Source organism: Aulonocara sp. 'chitande type north' Nkhata Bay, linkage group LG8 (genome assembly GCF_057382095.1).
Source record: "Aulonocara sp. 'chitande type north' Nkhata Bay isolate Kocher_YH1m ecotype deep benthic linkage group LG8, A_spYH_male_GT1.1, whole genome shotgun sequence".
NCBI classification, from domain to species: domain Eukaryota; kingdom Metazoa; phylum Chordata; class Actinopteri; order Cichliformes; family Cichlidae; genus Aulonocara; species Aulonocara sp. 'chitande type north' Nkhata Bay.
The window spans coordinates 6,698,087-6,717,842 of NC_141351.1; the positions used below are offsets into that span (position 1 = coordinate 6,698,087).

Consider the following 19,756-nt stretch of genomic DNA (forward strand, 5'->3'; position numbering starts at 1 on the left):
CATAACAGGCCTCTGGAGAACTTCAAGACATGTTGAGGAGGTCATTTAGCCATTTAAATCAGCTGTGTTGGATCAAGGACACATCTAAAAAAAAAGATCTGTGCGAGTCACAGTCATTCATGACAATTCACAAACTCAAAAACCACAGACACAGTGGGCTCCAGTGGTGCAGTCTGGTAGAGAGTACTAACTTATGAAGCAAAAAGTGAGCTTGTTAGTCCCCATAGGGAAATAGTTCCTCTGCATTTAACCCATTCACCCAGTGAAGCAGTGGGCAGCCACCAGTGCAGCGCCCGGGGAGCAGTGTGTAGGGACGGTACCTTGCTCAGGGGTACCTCAGGGTAGCCGTTCAGTGGAGTCGAACCCCCGACCTTCCGATCATGGGGCCACCACTCTACCTACTGAGCTATCCCTGCCCCCAATGCTGAGGTTGTGAGTTTAAGCATCAATCTCTGGCTATCTGAGAACAGACAACACACAGTCACGGATTTTGTCCTCATGTGTTCATTGCCAGGTAGCTAAAACGCCACCACTTTTAATAAAACACACACACATACACAAATTCACCTTTTAACAGCTTTCTACGATTGAGCGCATGAACCCACCTGTTTTTGTTTTTGTTGTTGTTTTTTGTAAACATATATATATATATAAAAAGAGGTGAATATTAAAAAAACAGAACATCCATTTGTGACTGGAGTGCTTTAAAGGCTGTGGTTTCCAGAGTGGTAAACAAATAAACAAAATGGCATTCCAGCCTCCAAATACTGAAGTAAAAAACATATTTGACATGATTTGTGTCTGAAAGCAGTTTCCACAGACATTAAAGTCAGAGGCTGTGCTGTATCAGTAAGGCACGCTGATGAATTTAGAGCCTTGTGTCCTTAGAGTTCACGGCAGAGCGTCCAGGAAGCTGTGACTGCTGGGTAAAAAGTACCAAATAAAACTTCCATGTGGCCACTAAGGTGTACTGTTACTGGCCAGTGCAAGTGGACATTGAATAGCCCAGGACAAGATCAGTCACACACAGATCAGTTATTAGTCCATTGTTCTCCTTGTTTTCATGCATATTGAAGGCTTTCATGCATGTTGTTTTGTATATTGAAAAAATACATCTGGAATTCACCAGTCCGTACAAAATCTAGAAATACTGATGGTTTTATCAGTCGTAAGTGCTGCCAAGCACCATTTCACACATCCTAATCTTATCAGTGGACATCAGCTTGGACTCCAAGGACTAACAGTCAGAGGAGATGTGCGTTTAGGTCGTACTTCTCGCAGAACTTGTCTGTGATGGGGATGCAGGTGAGGTACTCGCACCAGTCGCACTTCACGGGGTAGATGTAGAAGAGAACGGCCAGAGCGGAGAACAGACCCAGGAAGATCAGCAGGAAGACGCAGATTTGGACTCGCTTTCGGTACATATCGGAACGGCCGAAGCTGGTGGGTGAAAAAACAACAACAACAAAACAACAGTGACATCATTACTTCCCTCAGAGAACGGTCATTGTTTTGCATCAAACCTCTTAAATCATGAAAGTGATGAAGGGAATGAAAACACTGCATATAGACTGAGGAAACGTTCAGTCAAAGGAAAGAATAAAGAATCTAGAGGTAAGTCAAGTGAATGCTAAGCTAAGCTAACTAGCGCCAGCTTAATTTAGCTTTAAATATAAAGTAGTGGCAACAGTTTTCAGTCTCTTCAATTTCCACAACATGTGAACCGTTCCTTTCATTTCTTTATATTTTGCTTCCAAGGAGTCAGACCTTCCTTCAGCAGTAGTCCTCCAGGCTTTCTGAAGGTCTTTCACAGCTTTTCTTTGGACACTTACTGCTTTTTCACTCGTATTCAGAATCTGTTTTAAACTGTATCTTTAGGCACTTTGTTACTAGCAGCCTGTCTTAAAAAACATAGAAAAGATAAAAGAAAAGAGGAAAGGAGAAGTAGTAGAAGCAGATAAACAGTAGATGAAAGTGTTTAAGAGATGCATCTGGCCCTTCAGTTAATCCCTCTACTCCATCAGACAACACTGAGGTATGCTAGATTACACAAGAGCTACACAAGAGCTGGACTGAACACACATAAAAGTGCGGTCACATTTTGACCTACCATGTAATACCATCTAGAAAGCATCTGATTAGCAGCTGCTTCATTTCTTAGCATTAAAATGGCCTCGAATGTACTGCCAATGCAGTAAAGCCTGGATAGAAAAGCACACAGAGCAATAGTCACTTACCTGATGTATGGGAGGAAGGCGAAGGACAGGAAGAATCCGGAAACGAAACCACAGATGTGGGCAAAGTTGTCGATCCAGGGAAGCAAACCGAAAGAGAAGAAGAACACAGAGATGGCCAACAGCTTAGCAAACGCTCGCCACGGTCGCTCGAGGATCTGCCAGCTCTGAAACAGCTCCACAAAAAGACAAGCCAGGATGCCGAACTGGCTGCCAGCAGGACCCACCTGGGAAGAAAAAGACAGGCACCTATAGATCGCACACAGATCGACTAAATGAAAACAATGTATAACTATGATATTTTTTGGCAACATCAACATCAGCTTGTACCTCTGCTCTATAGGGCAGGAAGATGGCAGAGGCCAGGTTGCCAGTGATGCCACTGAGCATGTAGATAATAGAGATTCTGAGCCAGCCAGCCAACTTCTCTATATCCCTCAGCACCGTCATCTGGAACAACACCGAAACCAAGCAGTGCAGAATTCTGCAGGGACAAGCAACCAGTTATCCTTAACATTCCACAAATGCATGCACATTTTCACTGAAGTATTCAGGCAACTAAGTTTTTCCCATAATTTAACATCTTCATGGCTGCTTTAAATACTGAAGGGAGAAAGGAAGAGTGCAGTCACCCAGCATGAAGAAACAGGGACAACCAGAGCCGAGAGAACTGATCAGGGACCTCTGGGTTGAGGAAAGGCAGCAAACCGCAGACATCGTCCATGCAGGCCACCTGACACAAATGAAAACAACAATACAATCAGTCAGGGTTACGGCTACAACAGTCAGTGATGCTCTGCTGCCACCTTGTGGTGGAACGTGCCAGAGGTGAATGCAGTCCACAGTCCATTCTGTTGCACTGTGTGCTGCAGGCTCCAGTGGTGCAATCGGTCAGCGCGCGGTACTTATACGACAGTAACCTGCAGAGCAATGCCGAGGTTGTGAGTTCGAGCCTCACCTGGAGCAACAATGTTTTAAATCACCAGGCTCTCACTTAAAGGAGCAAATTTACACAGGCCACTGTTTTTAAACATGCAGTTAAAAAAGGTGTGTGTGTGCTGTTTGTCCTACCTGTGAGCAGAGCGTAGCCTCCTCATGGAAGTAGCCATGCATAAAATCACAGTACTCTCTAGAAGTTATTTCACACCTGCAACACGAATTCAGGTTTTTAAGTAGAGATCAGTGTACTAATCTTTTATTCAAACACATTTATAAAGATACTGTTAATGTTTGACGCTGTTACTGAGCACGTGTTGTAAATAAGTGATCCCGATCCTCACCGTCCTTTGGTTCCGATGCAGCAGGGCCGGCCTGTGATGGTGCAATCAATGTGGGGGAGGTTAGTGTGATTCCCCGAGTTGAACCTTGTGCAAACCTACAAATCAAAACCACAGTGAAAGTTTCTCATCGGATTACAGTTACAACAGTTTAGAAAAAAAAAACCACACACACACACACACACAAGGAGAACAAGGAGACAACTGTTTGCCTCACATTGACTTGAACCAAACCACTTAAATGCAATATTACATTAGTCTTTAGAGACTCTCTTGCAGTACAGTTGTACTGAGCTACAGTTGTATAATCAGACATCTTAGCCTTTTGGTATATGACTGGCTTAGAAACAGAATCATTGCTATCTGATACTACCTGATCCATGTATCTACTCGTTGATAAATAATAGTATCAGATGAACACTTGGCCCATCTGGAGTTAGGGGTAGGGTTTGGCTTTGGTTACGAATTTTAGCTGTAACACTGAAAAATGCTTAAAGACTTCAGTGGAAATGTATCTCCTAGTTTCCGAACAGTGGCCTGTTTAGCATTTGTTTTAAATAAAACCAAACCCTTAATCTAACCCTGTGGATGTTGTGAGGTTAGACTGATAACATGTTAGTGCGCTTACAGGCCAAGAAGTGATGTCATCCGGCCACTCATGCGGTGAAACAGAGGCTGGCTCCAGACAGATTCTGCAAAATCAAAAGTACAAGAAATAAGAGTGAACACTGACGTCTTCCAGCAGGGTAAGTCGGCTCCAACAGCTCAGCCCACACATGGATAAAAACAAAGTCTGTCCGGCAGACTGTTGCTCTTGTCTTAAGTTATGAGTCCTTCATCCAAAATTGTTTTCTATTAAAGCTGAAGAATGATAATCATGTTACCTGGGGTCCTGATGGCAAACGGCACCATGTTGCCGGAGCTCACTGTTCAAAGAAGGAGCACTGGGGTGCTGAGGCCACTTCACCCACACTGCCAGTGTGCTCTGCAGAGCAAAGACATGCCATGTATATTCAGAATGCACTGACACTATACGTCAATGGACTGGTTCTTGTATAGCACTATCTGAGTACTGAAAGTGCTTTACACAACATGCTTCATTCACTGTTTTCTACCTAACATGCATACACACTCCAACAGCATCAGAGAGCAACTTGGGGTTAATATCTTGCCCAAAGATATTTGGCATGCAGACTGGAGCAGACAGGGATCAAACCATCAACCTTCCAATTGGTAGGTGACCTGCCCATCAGTAAGGTATCATTTTCTGAGCACAAGTTTCAATAAAATCATAGTGTGCCTGAAATAAACAGGTCATGGTTGGTGCTGAGACTCTTTCAAATCTAAGCTGGTGTGACTGACCGAACACTCCTCCTGTAGAGTCTGCAGGCAGCCGGAGCGATCATTCCTCACACAGCAGCCCGATTCTCTCTCTAGTGCTCGCTTCTCCTGGATCAGCTTGTGGATCTCTTCATCCTGACGCATGCACGGGGAAAACTTGGCTCCCAGGTGAATCAGCGCTTCCTGTGGCGAAGAAGAGATGACGTGACAATTTGAAAAGAAAAATGTCCATGTAGATCCTAACACCTCTGTCAAATAAGTCTTTCAAGACACCAGCCACAGGAAACAAACAAATACATTTGCGCATTCATTTCAACTGAAGATTGTGTGATTAATTTAAATATGGAACCTGGTGTGTTTAAATACTACTACAACAGAAAATGTATATTTTAACCATTTATTCCTTTATTTAGTCAAAAATCATACATGCATTTAATTTCGACATGCGTTTGAATCATTTAACTTTAAACTAACACTTAACCATTTTTCCATTGCTTTATTGTACTATTTATACATTATATTTATATGATATTTGTGTGTATTAGTAGCTAATACAACAAGTGTTCATGAATACATGAGCAGATTATACACACTTATGGTTAAAGAGGGCGTACAGCCTCTTTCAATTCTACATCACTTTGTTCTTTAATTATCGCATTCACAAGATTTTTAGAAAACTCGACTTCTGACCTCTGACCTTGAGGCAGAGGTCACTGAGATTCAAACTCGCCTGCGATTTTTAGTAGTGTGAAAGGCGGTGGATAAAAGACTGGAAGTACTTACAGAGCTCGGACCCACCCAGAAGTTTTGCTGTTGCACAAACTTCACGTTTTCATAAACCCCCTTGTTCCTCAGCACCTCAAAAATAAAAAAATAATAAAAAATAAAAATCTCAATATTCAAACATTTGTAACAAAGCAGCATTAAACCCTTATAAAAGTCGAACACTTTACTTACCGAGTCGACAGTTTCGTGTTGCGAGAAGCCGATAGGGGCAATACCGTAAATGGTGACAGCCAGAATGGTAATGAGCAGGTGGACGCAGGTGATCCAGTAGGTAAAAAAAGGCCTGGAGAGGGAAGCATTTTTAATGCATTGTTTACTTTTTGCATTTAAACATTTCTAAACAGCCACATCCCGTCTCACCTGTGATCATCCATGTCTTCAATCTGCCGCTTGACGTAGCTGTCTATGCGTTTGCGATACGACCGGTTAGTGAGACGTCCGACTATGCCCAGCCCGTACGGCCTCTTCTCTCTGGCAAAAAGCTTCTTAACCGGAACCACGATTCTTTGCCCTCGCTGCTGATGGCTGTTGACGCTCACCACCTCCTGTTTCAGGCGGACTTTGGGTTGGACCGCAGAGCCGGATTTTGCCTTCCGCCACCCTCGCTCTAAAGGCCTGAATCGGGGAGGAGGAAGCATTCTAAGGGATTGCAGCTCCTTTCATTTTTTTGTGTGCATGTGAAGGATACAGTGGAGACCTACATCATGAGATGACTCCTCTCTAGTTCGTTCCTATCCAGAGCGCTTCCCGTGAGCTCGCTCTCATCTAGCTGTTTGAGGGCAGCCTCCGACGGAGTCTCAAAAACCTCGTCAGCATAGCTGGACAACTCATCCTGCAGGCCTTCCTGCAAAGACTCATCTCATAAATACATCGTAGACAGTATTTTTAATTTATTTCACAGAAATAAGCACACATGTTTTTGCTACATGAAGCCTCTGCGGGCTATCGCATTCAGAAGATTGCAGAACTGAAAATTATGCTGCAGGAAGTTCTTATCCTGAACGAAAAAATGCAAGCTTTATCAATCTGTGAATTCAAATGAATGTCACAGTGACTAAAAGTCGCTTTGAGAGAGTGTGTCCACTGCTCACTCTGGTGAAGAAAGAAGTATCTAGGTCATCGGGGAAATCCGCAGTGTCATCTTCGAAGAAACTAGGAGGCATGAAACTCCGTCTGCGCCGCCGCCCAGCGGTGCTCTCGCCTAACGTCCGGCCCTGAGAAACGATCATAAACAGGACATTTCAAACAAAGATGGAGGAAATTTTCTAAATCACATCGACAAAAGCACCTTAATAATAAAGGTATTACTTTATCATTGCGAAATGAGAGCCACAAGGTGGCTCACTGGGTTCATGGTAATAGTGAAAAAGCTCTAACCTGCTCACCTATGAACCCCTCGGCGTCACACTTAAATGAAATATCTAAGTATCATGTTTTTTGGCCTGTCTGTCACCGTTGCAACCAGAAAAATGCCCAACAGATTTACTTTCCCAAGTGGATCATTATGCCGTTTCCCATACTGGTCTACTTGATTGTCATTGCTTGTTCGATCTGCATTATTTATTTATTTTACTTTTAAGAAAAGAGAAGTTGGGAAGAAGCTCAACAGAAGGAGAGGGAAAGAAAAACAGAGGAGAAGAGAGACAGAGAGAGAAGATACAAAGGATCAGTTTGATCACCTGCTGGAAAAAAAACACAAGCAAAAAGAGAACAACACAGTAGTGAAACTTTTCCTAAATCTTCCCCAAGTAGTTTTTGGTAACTAAACCTAAGCACTGATGCAAAAGAGTGAGACCGCGTATCTTAATGATGCGATGTGGCCTCTGCGGGTTTGCACCTATATGAGCTCAGCTCTTCCAGAGTGCTCTGAAAACAAAGCAGCAGATAACTGAGCATTCACTGGTGTTGTCACGGATCATCTGCTGGTAAAACCCCCAGTAATCCCCCCCCACCACACACACACACACTCTGAACAGCAGCATAATTGCTTTACATATGTGTTCTGTAGCTCGTGGTTCACACAAGGACAGTCACGTGCACACTGCTGTAAAGTATAGCGCCTGACTTTAATCCCCAACAGGACACGCAAATCTCCTGTTTTACACAACATGCTTGTGTACAGAAAAAAAACCTGCCAAATCATTATGGTAAGTGTATTTTTTCTGGGACAAATAAGAAATAACTTAATGTAAATCAAAGTCCTTTTATGGGCTATCTTACTAGAATCTGTTGCATGAGCTTTTAATACCAGGAAGGAGGAACATGCATGACTATCTTGACAGGCAGCAGTGTAGAAGAATTCAAAGACAGCAAGACCGTCTTAGGTAGGAATTCTGGAATAAACAACAAATATACACCTTCATTAGCGCCGCCGCCGCCTTGAGACTCATGACGGCGACAGATTCTCGCTTGCGTCGTCGTGGGAGACGATTGAGGGCAGAGCGTGAGCTGGAAAATGAGCAGAGGGAAGCTGTGCCGGGCGTCATGGGAGTTTGCAGGGCGCTCAAGCCATCTACTTCTTCCACATTGCGGAAGGCACGACCCCGAGCCAGGGGGTCTACGATCTGCACACAAACACAACGCGTCGCACAAGTGTGTCGGTTCACCACAACCTTTTTCTTTTAAGCTCGATTGACACGACAGAACAAAAGAGGCAACAGGGATGCACATACACATCGATATTAGGGTTAAATTGATGTAAAAGGGGGTAAGTAGATTTTACTTCACATGTGCTTTATGTTTTACGTCTGATATGATCTTTTATACTAAAATTAAGGGCAAAGTTTCAGATAAATTTGCTAAACCAAGGGCTTTTTAGGCTACTAGCACTTAGCGGGCTACGCTGACATGCTATTAGCTACACAGAATTCACAATGAAAGGAGTACAGAATTATTAGCCCCTCCCCTCCCCCGCCATGAAAATTTAATTTTTAAGCATTTAACAGAGCAAGGAATTTCAACACAGCTTTTCCAGCATCCTAGATTTATTTTGAATGCTTACATTAGTATTACTGTGTACTGTGTGACTCAATTCATTCAATTCAATTCAATTTTCTTTATATAGCCAAATCACAACAACAGTCGCCTCAATGTGCTTTATATTGTACAGTAGATCGTACAATAATAGATACAGAGAAAAACCCAACAATCATATGACTCCTTATGAGCAAGCACTTTGGCGACAGTGGGAAGGAAAAACTCCCTTTTAACAGGAAGAAACCTCAGACAGAACCAGGCTCAGGGAGGGGCGGGGCCATCTGCCGGGACCAGTTGGGGTGAGAGAAGGAAGACATTTCTTGATGATTTTTCAGTTCTTATAACTTTGAAATGCTGTGATAACTTTCTATATCCACCTCATTCTCTCAATAATTCTTTTTCTCAGCTCTAAAATGACTTCTTTGACTTTTGGGCTGATGCTTTCTAAAGTGACGGCTCAAAGTTTTGCAGTTTTAACTTGGGACTGATGATATTAACCCTGGTAATTTTTATTTTTTTCTGAAATAATTATATTTTTGTGTAACAACAGAAATAATTGATGCTTTCTAAAGACGTCTAATGTGTTTAAAAATGCTACTTGGAAAAACCGTCATCTGTAACTGTATAATTAATATCAGTGCTGCACTCATTATTGTGACTTTCAGTGGCTTGTTGTTTTTGCGGTTAGTCAAACAAATCGTCAATAAAAAGTTCTTTCTCTGTTAAGACCCCATCAATTGAACCCTACGAAAGCGAACAAAGCAAGGCGCTAAAGCGACCCCGATTTTCAAGATGTGACATGAAGAACAGGAGGAGAGAGGTGGGGGAGAAATGTGACGAAAGAAAAGGTGCCCATCTACGTCTCCATCCCTCTAACATGCGCCCCCCCCCACATTGGCGCAGGCCTACCCTCTGCATGCCATAGTGGTGATGACTGGGGTGGAGGGGTGGGAGGTAGAGGGGAGGAGGGGTCTCAGTGCTGGCAAGGGAGAGATTGTCTTGGCTGTGAAGCTCCATCTCCCTCATCACCTGCGTCTTCAGACCCCCGTACAGATGACTGCAGTGCTGCAGGCTCTTCCTCCTCCATCGCTGGGTGCTGTCGCTGTCTTTACTCACCCCAAACCAGTCAGCCGTACCCCTGGGGGAGAGGACACACTCTGCTTAGTGAAAGCATATACTTTTTTTGATGTAGTGGTAGTGTGTCAGAAATGAATCAGGTTCATCTTAGCACAAGAACTTAATAATGAATCAGGATGAAATACGGGCCATGATTTTAAAAAGTCAAGAAAACAACACTTTTATATTATAACATCTAAGATGCTCTTCTTGTACTTTTATCTCTGTCTAATGTGTGCAAGTTTGAACCCAGCTTTGAGAGCCTGGATGAAATACACTGTCTTGTTTCCTTATATAATTTACAGCCCTCTGCTGGCAGAAAAGAAGCAGATGTTGCCTCATATTCCCAGAGTAGATGACACAATATGGGTCTTTGTTTATTACATTTCAGTTCGATAAATGTGCATTCAGGTCCCCCTTTTTCCAAGAACTGTGTCCGCACATCAGGCTGCGTGTTAACCGATCAGTGGGAGGAGGGGGAGGCTGTTTAGAGAGCAGAACGTTTAGTAATAAACACTCAGCCCTCATCATCAAGAAAAACGCCAGCTGGGGAAGCCTTTTAAGGCTGCACAAGGACAGGGTGGGGGTGGCGCAGCCCTGATTACTGTCCCTCCAGAGAGGGATCTCTTAAAAAGAGGAAACAGGTTTGGAACAAAAACAAAACAACGGTAGGATTTAGACTGGATGCCTTGAGCAAGAACGGAGACGTAAACAGCGGGATTAGAGAGAGAGAAATAAGGAGGACAGGAGATCCAGACTTCTCAAAAACTTTTGCACAGTTACAAAATGTTTGTTTCCTTAAATGCAGCTAGCAATCACACAAACCTCATAAACAATATTAAATCCTGGTGGAACAACAAGGCCAAATTTCAGAAATGGGCTCATTTCAGGCTCGGTGACAGTTGTTTGTTTAGAAAAGCAGTTCTTTTTCTTTTTGGGCACACGCACGAGCAAGCGAGCACGTCTTTTTCTTTCTTTTCTTTTTCTTAGTCACCCACACAAAACGCGAACAAAACATTCAGACTGCTTGACGACAGCACGAAACAACCACACATCGCAGAAGATTAAAGCAATTTTAACACGCGTGCATTAGTCTCCACATCCTCCAGGTAAGGCTGGTACACATGAAACAACAGTCGACGTAATTATGGGCTCACACGGCATTTTGGGCATCAGGGAGAAGAAAAGGCAGAAGGGTAAAGCTTTGCACAATCCAAACAAACACTACACAAAAAATCCAGGTAGCTATAAAACAATTAGACTACTGCTGGTTCAGTTTGCACATGCCCAGTCTCATTCATTCATAGCCACATGTGGAGGCAGCAAGTGTGACCACTGATAAAATTACTATTAAAGTCAAAATAGACATTATTTTAAGAACGCATTGTAATTCACGGCAAACTCATTCAAGTTGTTTTCCTAGAAACAATATGAATGAGTTTTTTAATACATAACTACAAAGTACAACATTGTGCTGTGAGGTAGGTAAATGGTTCATCTGCCCTAGTCTGAGAAGTCCAGAGTCTCTCTCATGAGTTACATTTTCTAAAGCCTGAAAAACGTGTGCAGCACTCTAGTTCCCTCTAATACTTGTGAACCACAATATGCTGAAAGGTCATCAGGGATTTATTTGTCCATCCATTGAAAGCTGGTTGTCAACACCATTTTTTAAAAGGCCAGCATGTCACTGACTTTCCAAAGCATCTCATGCTGAGCCAGATGTTTTGCTCTGCTCCAGTTTGCCTCAGCGCACTCACCTGTCCTGAGATCTCCAAGAGGGCTTTAGAGTATGGCTCATTCCTGATTGGGCTGGGGACTCTGGAGCTGAGTGATCTCCATCGCCAGTACTGTCCCCGCTTAGCCCCTGACTCCTAATAAACCTCAATCTGCCAAATACAAACTGATCCTTCACAAATCCCACATATAATGTTCCATAAGGGGATTTCCTGATATCCAGGCCAGCTCTACGTCACCGCTAAGCAAAGAGCGGAGGATCAGCACATGTCTGGAGTCTGCTGAACATCCCTTTCTTCTACTGTGCTCTCCTGGTTAATCAAAGTTTGAGAGAATCCAGTGCTAAACTCCTCAGTCAGACGGGAGGCTGATGTCCACATCATGACGTGAAAAGAAATCCACAGAGAGCTTCCAATTTCATCCAGCTGGACTATATAACACACAATGAGTGGGTGGATCTTTGTTTTCTGAACTTGTGTCACCAGCACACACAGCCTAAATTTCCATACCCGACAAAGAGCGTTAATTTGTCTGGAGACGTCCCTCCTTAAGAGCTCACATGAAAGGATGTGACCTACTGGGCAAAAAAGACAGCGATGCTGGTCCTCGTCAAACTGAACATTTTCCCCACATCAACAGCCCCCAACGATCTCTATCAGTGAGTCCCCTCTCCCTCTGCCGGCCTGTGTCTCTGCCTTGTTTTGCAGGAGTGAATGTAAACACCAGTTCTCCCTCTAACATACCACAGGAAATGGAACGTTAGAAGGAGGGAGAGAAGAAAGATCATCATGGGCATTAGGAGGGAGAAACGATAAACAAACATCAGGGTGTCCTCCAAGATACCCCGCGTGCACACAACAAATCACACTCAGAGACGTGCTTTGTTTGAATAGTAAAGATTTAGCATGGATTCGTGAACTCTTGCGGAGGAGGGACCTCAGCTAACCTCCACGAGTCACATACAATCGCATTAATTCTCTCACGAACATCAAACGCGTCCTGTGCTTCTTCCACAAATGCAAATAAAAAGCTAATACATTTCTGCAAGATGAAATTAGAACATTAGGACACTCTCTTTTGAAGAGTATCTGTAGGTTTGAGTTGCGGCTCCGTCTTCAAACGTTTACATTAATTTAATTCTGTTTAAGCAGCCGCTTTGAAGTGGTATGACGCACATAAGATAGCCAGAATGAGCGTTTGTGTTATGTTGTCTCCTACAAACCATGTGGTCCTGTGTATGACCTGGACTGACACCAACAAACCCTCGCAGCTGTGGCATGAAGAAAATGTGACCAATGAGTTTGAAAATCTTTTAAACCACCATGTCAACTGAAAACATAACAAAGACAACACATTAAATGCTGAAACTTGTACATCTTAATGTTTTTTGGAAAAGACGTTGGGACAGTAATGTGTTTTTCTTTGTGTTGCATCAAGTGTGAACCAAAGTTAGTTTTGAAAAACACGTTTGCACAGTTATTGCTTGACACGCAGTTTCAGCCGCTCAACGCTGTCATATTTAATAATGTATCAGTTACTGCAGGCAGGCCAGTTTAGTACTGTCATACAGTACTGAGCAAAACTCATGAGTCACCCCTCATTTCTTTATGTTTTGCTTCCAAGGAGACTGACTTTTCCTATCACTTTTTAAAGTGTTCTTCTCTGGGCTTTCTCAGGCTCTTTCATTGGCTTCTTTCAGTCCCATCCTTGTATCTGACCATTTTCAGATGAATAATATTTTTGTTTGTAAAGCCACTTAACACTGACCTATGAATCATTCAAGCATAAAACAGGCACGTACCTCAAAGGATGGACCAGTGTTGTTTCTACATGTAACAGACAACTTAGCAGTAACCCATTGTAAACTGTATCTTTGGACACTTACTAACAGCCTTCTAAGTCAGGAACACATAATTTGTTCCAATTTCTTTGGCTGAATCAAAGAAAAATGCCAAAAGTAAAACAGTTTTGACAGACATAAAATAGCATTTTTGCATTCATAAATGATGACTGCCATAATTTAATGTAAATATAAATATGACATGAAGCGTTCTGGGTGATAAACATGTCATCATCATAAAATGTATCAAATCTTACACGAACATTTCAAAAGAAAATCATTTTTAAATTTATTTCTATTATTTTCAATATAGCGTGTAAATGCTTCACAAATCAGCTCCATTTTTACTGAGAATTTCAACATGTTTTAAAGATAAAGCACAAACACAACACAGATATGTCACCTTTGGAGTTAAAGGTGTGATCTTACAAGCAAATAGCATCTGTTTTGAAGACTCAGTAGTTATTTGATGTCTGTATGTTAGTCCACCAGCTTTCAGTCTCAGTTTAGCTGTTTTACTCAATGTTAAGGCTGGATTAGACATTAAGCAACAAACATGTTTTTAGCATCACTGGACAAAAAAAATAAACCCATATTAACCTTTCAGCATACTGCAAATCAAGTGGAGTGACAGAGAACTGGAGTCCTTTACTTCCTTTTGGGCTTTGTCTTTGGGATTTAGGAAATCGAACCTGTGCTGAAAGCCCATTTTCAGGTCCTGTTTTAGATCAGGTGAGTAGTTTAAAGGATAGAATTTGTGTTGCAACGGGTTAAGCAGTAGCTTTTCACCTGAAAGTCTGAGTCAAGACTCACATGACAAGATGTTTCAACTAACTAAGTCCATGCTGGCATCCCTGGAGCTTGCTGAAACCCAATAATCTACCACTAGTCAAAAAAAATCAACTAACAGCTTCTACTCGCTGTTATCCTGGCCCCCTACTTCACCTCTCATGTACCTGATGATTTGTTTTGGTATAGATGAACGCCGCCCGGTCAGTATCTTGGGGATACAGGACCGCCTTCGGATGGTTGACACCCTCCTGGGGCTCCTCTGGCCCTTTGGGGGAACGGTGTTGATGCGTTCAAAGTGCACCCTTTTCTCACTACGTTCACATCGGAGTAAGAGGTTTGAAGGGAGACAAAGAGGGAAAGAAAAAAGAAAAAAGCAAGGCCAAAGTAAAAGGGGGGGAAAGAGAAAAAAGAGAGCAGGATTAATTGAAAGGAAGCAAAAGCATCTAATAGTTTAGTTGAGGAATTATTAGAATTATGGATTTTGCTTGCAGAAGCAGAAAGAGGAAATTAGCAGCTGGAGAAAATAGGAAGAGAGGACAGAGGAGTTCTCTTTATATACCCCTGTGTGTGTGTGTGTGTGTGTGTGTGTGTGTGTGTGTGTGTGTGTGTGTGTGTGTGTGTGTGTGTGTGTCTAACCTTTTAATGGACTGAGTGATGGAGGGCAATCTCTCCGCAGGAGGTCTGAGGTAGTTGTTGGAGGTTTCCAAGGCAGCAATGCAGGTCTGAGGGTTTTCCCCTGGCATGCTGACGCTGCGCAGGCGCCTCACTGGCTGTAACGTAAACACACATAAACACACACACAAATGATACAATCATGCTCTGTACCACTGGGAATGAGTGACTGCATGTCAAGGAACAAGCTAATTCCACACAGAAGAAGCAATCCGCTAGGGTTAGAGTTTTCAGTGCTACGGTCTTCTTCATTTGATGGAATTTACTGAGTTGCCACCAGAGATGGGCAGTAACGTGTTACAAGTAACGCGTTACTGTAATCTGATTACTTTTTTCAAGTAACAAGTAAAGTAAGGGATTACTATTGCAAAAAAACAGTAATTAGATTGCTGTTACTTCCCGTAGGCACGCTGCGTTACTGTGTTACTAAAACCGTGATTTTTTTGCTAGAGTGTCTCATGACAGTGACGTAAACAAGTGCGACGTTTGTGACAACAGCTGTGTGCAGATCAACAATGGATCATATATCGAGTGCGGAGAGAGTATGAGCGTACAGCGTTTAAAGCGTGGAAGTACTGACCTTACTTTGAGTTTGATTCCATAAAAAGTGACAAAAACATTAGCATCCGTTGTGCGTGGGAAGAAAACTTCTTTTTACAGCGAAAAAAAACCCCTAAAAGCAAGCACCGAGTGCTCAACGACGTAATGGGAAATTCACAGAGAAACTCGCGGATTCTTCAACTGACCGCGGCACACCTGCACCAGGGTAAACCTCCACCTACCCCACTCCTGGTTTACAGGTGAAAATAGAGCAACAGGACCGCTAGTCTTTGACTTTATTTATTTTCTGCTGTGTTTTACTTTCATCTACAGTGGGGCAAAAAAGTATTTAGTCAGCCACCGATTGTGCAAGTTCCCCCACCTAAAATGATGACAGAGGTCAGTAATTTGCACCAGAGGTACACTTCAACTGTGAGAGACAGAATGTGAAAAAAAAATCCATGAATCCACATGGTAGGATTTGTAAAGAATTTATTCGTAAATCAGGGTGGAAAATAAGTATTTGGTCAATAACAAAAATACAACTCAATACTTTGTAACATAACCTTTGTTGGCAATAACAGAGGTCAAACGTTTACTATAGGTCTTTACCAGGTTTGCACACACAGTAGCTGGTATCTTGGCCCATTCCTCCATGCAGATCTTCTCGAGAGCAGTGATGTTTTGGGGCTGTCGCCGAGCAACACGGACTTTCAACTCCCGCCACAGATTTTCTATGGGGTTGAGGTCTGGAGACTGGCTAGGCCACTCCAGGACTTTCAAATGCTTCTTACGGAGCCACTCCTTTGTTGCCCGGGCGGTGTGTTTTGGATCATTGTCATGTTGGAAGACCCAGCCTCGTTTCATCTTCAAAGTTCTCACTGATGGAAGGAGGTTTTGGCTCAAAATCTCACGATACATGGCCCCATTCATTCTGTCCTTAACACGGATCAGTCGTCCTGTCCCCTTGGCAGAAAAACAGCCCCATAGCATGATGTTTCCACCCCCATGCTTCACAGTAGGTATGGTGTTCTTGGGATGCAACTCAGTATTCTTCTTCCTCCAAACACGACGAGTTGAGTTTATACCAAAAAGTTCTACTTTGGTTTCATCTGACCACATGACATTCTCCCAATCCTCTGCTGTATCATCCATGTGCTCTCTGGCAAACTTCAGACGGGCCTGGACATGCACTGGCTTCAGCAGCGGAACACGTCTGGCACTGCGGGATTTGATTCCCTGCCGTTGTAGTGTGTTACTGATGGTGACCTTTGTCACTTTGGTCCCAGCTCTCTGCAGGTCATTCACCAGGTCCCCCCGTGTGGTTCTGGGATCTTTGCTCACTGTTCTCATGATCATTTTGACCCCACGGGATGAGATCTTGCGTGGAGCCCCAGATCGAGGGAGATTATCAGTGGTCTTGTATGTCTTCCATTTTCTGATGATTGCTCCCACAGTTGATTTTTTCACACCAAGCTGCTTGCCTATTGTAGATTCACTCTTCCCAGTCTGGTGCAGGTCTACAATACTTTTCCTGGTGTCCTTCGAAAGCTCTTTGGTCTTGGCCATGGCGGAGTTTGGAGTCTGACTGTTTGAGGCTGTGGACAGGTGTCTTTTATACAGATGATGAGTTCAAACAGGTGCCATTCATACAGGTAACAAGTGGGGGACAGAAAAGCTTCTTACAGAAGACGTTACAGGTCTGTGAGAGCCAGAGATTTTCCTTGTTTGAGGTGACCAAATACTTATTTTCCACCCTAATTTACGAATAAATTCTTTACAAATCCTACCATGTGGATTCATGGATTTTTTTTTCACATTCTGTCTCTCACAGTTGAAGTGTACCTCTGGTGCAAATTACTGACCTCTGTCATCATTTTAAGTGGGGGAACTTGCACAATCGGTGGCTGACTAAATACTTTTTTGCCCCACTGTATTTGAAAGACTGAGTGTAAACACACAAAATATTTTATTTTATGTGCTGGAATGTGCAGAAAATAGTTTTAAATGTTAAACAAATTTCTTCCAGTCAGAGAATGTTGCATATAATTTAATTTTTGCTTGATGCATAAAGTTAAAAGATTAAAACTAATAAAACAAGTTTTAAAAAAAGAGACTTTTCCATTTGATTACATTTTGTATGATGGATTATGTAGAAAAAGTAGAATTGGGCTGAAAGATCTATCGCTTTATCACCTCTTCAGGTTGTAAATCGTGTTTTTAAAAAGTAACTAAGTAACTAAGTAATTAATTACTTATGAAAATAAGTAATCAGTAAAGTAACGGGATTACTTTTGGGGGGAAGTAATCAGTAATTAGTCACTGATTACTTTTTTCAAGTAACTTGACCAACACTGGTTGCCACCAGGTGAAAGACCGCCAGATGTTGTTGAAAGCGCTCAAAAACATTGATTTTTTTCCAGTATAACATGTGCTTGTAGTCAGAATTTTACACCTCTTATCTTGCTTTTACTCCAGACATGCTTTTGAGTCCTGTGCCTTCACCTGGTTGGGCGCTGGCGTGTCATCCGGTGTCAGCTGGATGGTTGGGATGTCCAGTTTCAGCCATGGTGGCTTCTTCCTCTGCAGGCTGCTGTTCCTGCTGCTCGGCTCATCCATGCTCGCTGCCTCTCCTGACACCTGCCAGCTGGGCAACACAAACAGAGAAGGAAATGGGTTTTTGGAAAAAGTGCTCAGACAAATTACCGAACTGTCACAAGCCAAAAAATCCAAAGTGACCAGCTTGGTCGATTAATCGCAGACAGTAGACAGAGCGTGCTAACAATAAACAGCTGTAATCCACGTGATGTGACCTCGCACAGACACAGTACTGAGGCAAATTCCTGAATAATCCAAATTATGAGCCACTAGTCTGCCAACAACTTGAAGTCTTTTCCTAACAAACTGAATCACAGTGTGGAGTGACACTGAACCACAGTTGAGCAGATCTACTATATGATCTTCTTTCAGATGATTGTGTCAACTGAATTACTGACTGAAATAAACATGCTGATATTATTAGGAGCAGCGGCCCACTATTTTCTTATTCTGGCCACAAGCAAGCTGCACCGTTCCGCCTCCGGTGTCCTGAAGTTTAACTCCTCAACACTGATAGCTTCAGTTTGCTCCTTTGCTCCAGGTAAGGCTCAAACTCACAAACTTAGCATTACTCTTCTGTTTGCCGTCTTACAAGCAGCACTGCAGCACATTTAGATAACTTAATGCAAACACATGACACATTATTTCAGCTGAGCTTAAACTTTTCCCAAACACCAGTTAATATTTTCTCCATTCCCACAGGATACTCAGCATTTATCTGCAAACTAAGATCTACCAGTACTTACTCCTCCCCTGGAGTTTTGGAGGCACGTTGGTGCAGCTATGTTTCACAACCACAAGGTGGCACTAAGCTGCTCACATGGAAGGCTTGTGCTCAGATAAAACACAAGCACGCCAAGTTCTTGCTGTGCTGAAGAGTCAAGCACCGTCTTTAGAGTAATTTTTAAACTACTTTGTGCTCATTGCTTAAAGAATATCAGACAAAGTATTGTGTAGCTATCAAAAGCCAGCAGTGTGTTTGTGGGGTTAAAGTTGTCATCAACTTAGCACTACTCTACCCTCCCACGCACGCACACACACGGTCTGGCTTAAATCTCATAAACCGAAGAGCCTAAAACTTCACTGCTACAGGTGAGGCTCGAACTCACAACCTCGGCATCGCTCTGCAGGTTACTGTCTTATAAGTACCGCGCGCTGACCGATTGCGCCACTGGAGCCCCTGCAGGATGTCTGCATTTCAGCTCATTTTGAGAAGTCTTTCTCAGATCACAGTTACAGCCTGTGCCAAGTGGAAGTCCTTATGCATGAGTGAAGGGGACTATTACTGCATAATAGGACATCTGCATGGGGCTCTAGTGAGAAGTAATGAGCGACCACCGCCGAGGTTTCTGCTGCGAATTGTTCTGTGATTCGTGGCAGTGAGTGAAATTACAGGCTCTCCTCTTTTGCCATAAAGTCAACAATAATCTCTTCCATCATAGGTGATCCCGGAGCTGATATTCAGACTTCTGGCCAGAAAATCAAAGGCGGCAGCAGGAGTACTTCTTGATGCAAACGAATCCAGACAGGATGGCATGTACTTCCAAAGCCCAAGAACTCCTGCACACAAACCTATAGAGTTGCAGCAAAAACGCGAAGGAATCTCTTTTTTGGATAACTTGGCTTGTCATTTCGAGAGTGTATTTTTCAGTAAAATCCGATTTTCTTGTGTATCTGCTCTCAGGCGAAAAGGCCATGTCTATTTTGATAGTGATCTTTACATGGCAGTGCCTACAGAGCAGGTGTGAACTCGATGTTGTCAGTATAGGGTGGGCGTTTGCACAAATAAAGCGTGATTACTCAGCTGCAGATGGTAGTAGGAGTAGTGACACAACAAGGAGCGTGAGTTG

General features: G+C 42.9%; 1 protein-coding gene and 2 non-coding genes across 4 annotated transcripts in view; 1 reads left to right on the forward strand and 2 right to left on the reverse strand.

Moving 5' to 3' along the window:
• Positions 1-475: 475 nt before the first annotated feature.
• Positions 476-19,756, reverse strand: part of rhbdf1b (rhomboid 5 homolog 1b (Drosophila)) — a 39,850-nt gene continuing 20,569 nt past the window's right edge. The window contains exons 2-20 of one of the 2 annotated variants that reach the window (XM_086303005.1): positions 17,814-17,955; positions 14,733-14,866; positions 14,261-14,407; positions 9,524-9,752; positions 7,996-8,202; positions 6,730-6,852; positions 6,340-6,482; positions 5,999-6,253; positions 5,810-5,921; positions 5,636-5,710; positions 4,874-5,035; positions 4,396-4,496; positions 4,140-4,203; positions 3,515-3,609; positions 3,306-3,381; positions 2,867-2,967; positions 2,565-2,718; positions 2,238-2,461; positions 476-1,440 (exon numbers count right to left, since the gene is read on the reverse strand). In XM_086303005.1, coding sequence (XP_086159131.1) covers positions 1,245-1,440; positions 2,238-2,461; positions 2,565-2,718; positions 2,867-2,967; positions 3,306-3,381; positions 3,515-3,609; positions 4,140-4,203; positions 4,396-4,496; positions 4,874-5,035; positions 5,636-5,710; positions 5,810-5,921; positions 5,999-6,253; positions 6,340-6,482; positions 6,730-6,852; positions 7,996-8,202; positions 9,524-9,752; positions 14,261-14,407; positions 14,733-14,866; positions 17,814-17,927 — 2,712 coding nt within the window. In that variant the 5' untranslated portion in view covers positions 17,928-17,955 and the 3' untranslated portion in view covers positions 476-1,244. The remainder of the gene's footprint in view (positions 1,441-2,237; positions 2,462-2,564; positions 2,719-2,866; positions 2,968-3,305; positions 3,382-3,514; positions 3,610-4,139; positions 4,204-4,395; positions 4,497-4,873; positions 5,036-5,635; positions 5,711-5,809; positions 5,922-5,998; positions 6,254-6,339; positions 6,483-6,729; positions 6,853-7,995; positions 8,203-9,523; positions 9,753-14,260; positions 14,408-14,732; positions 14,867-17,813; positions 17,956-19,756) is intronic. The other variant, XM_086303006.1, reaches the window with a different exon arrangement.
• Positions 3,107-3,200, forward strand: trnai-uau (transfer RNA isoleucine (anticodon UAU)). The gene is made up of 2 exons: positions 3,107-3,144; positions 3,165-3,200. It is a non-coding gene; the product is annotated as a tRNA-Ile (tRNA).
• trnai-uau (transfer RNA isoleucine (anticodon UAU)) lies at positions 18,991-19,084 on the reverse strand. Its single transcript has 2 exons — positions 19,047-19,084; positions 18,991-19,026 (listed from the first exon to the last, which is right to left on the reverse strand). It is a non-coding gene; the product is annotated as a tRNA-Ile (tRNA).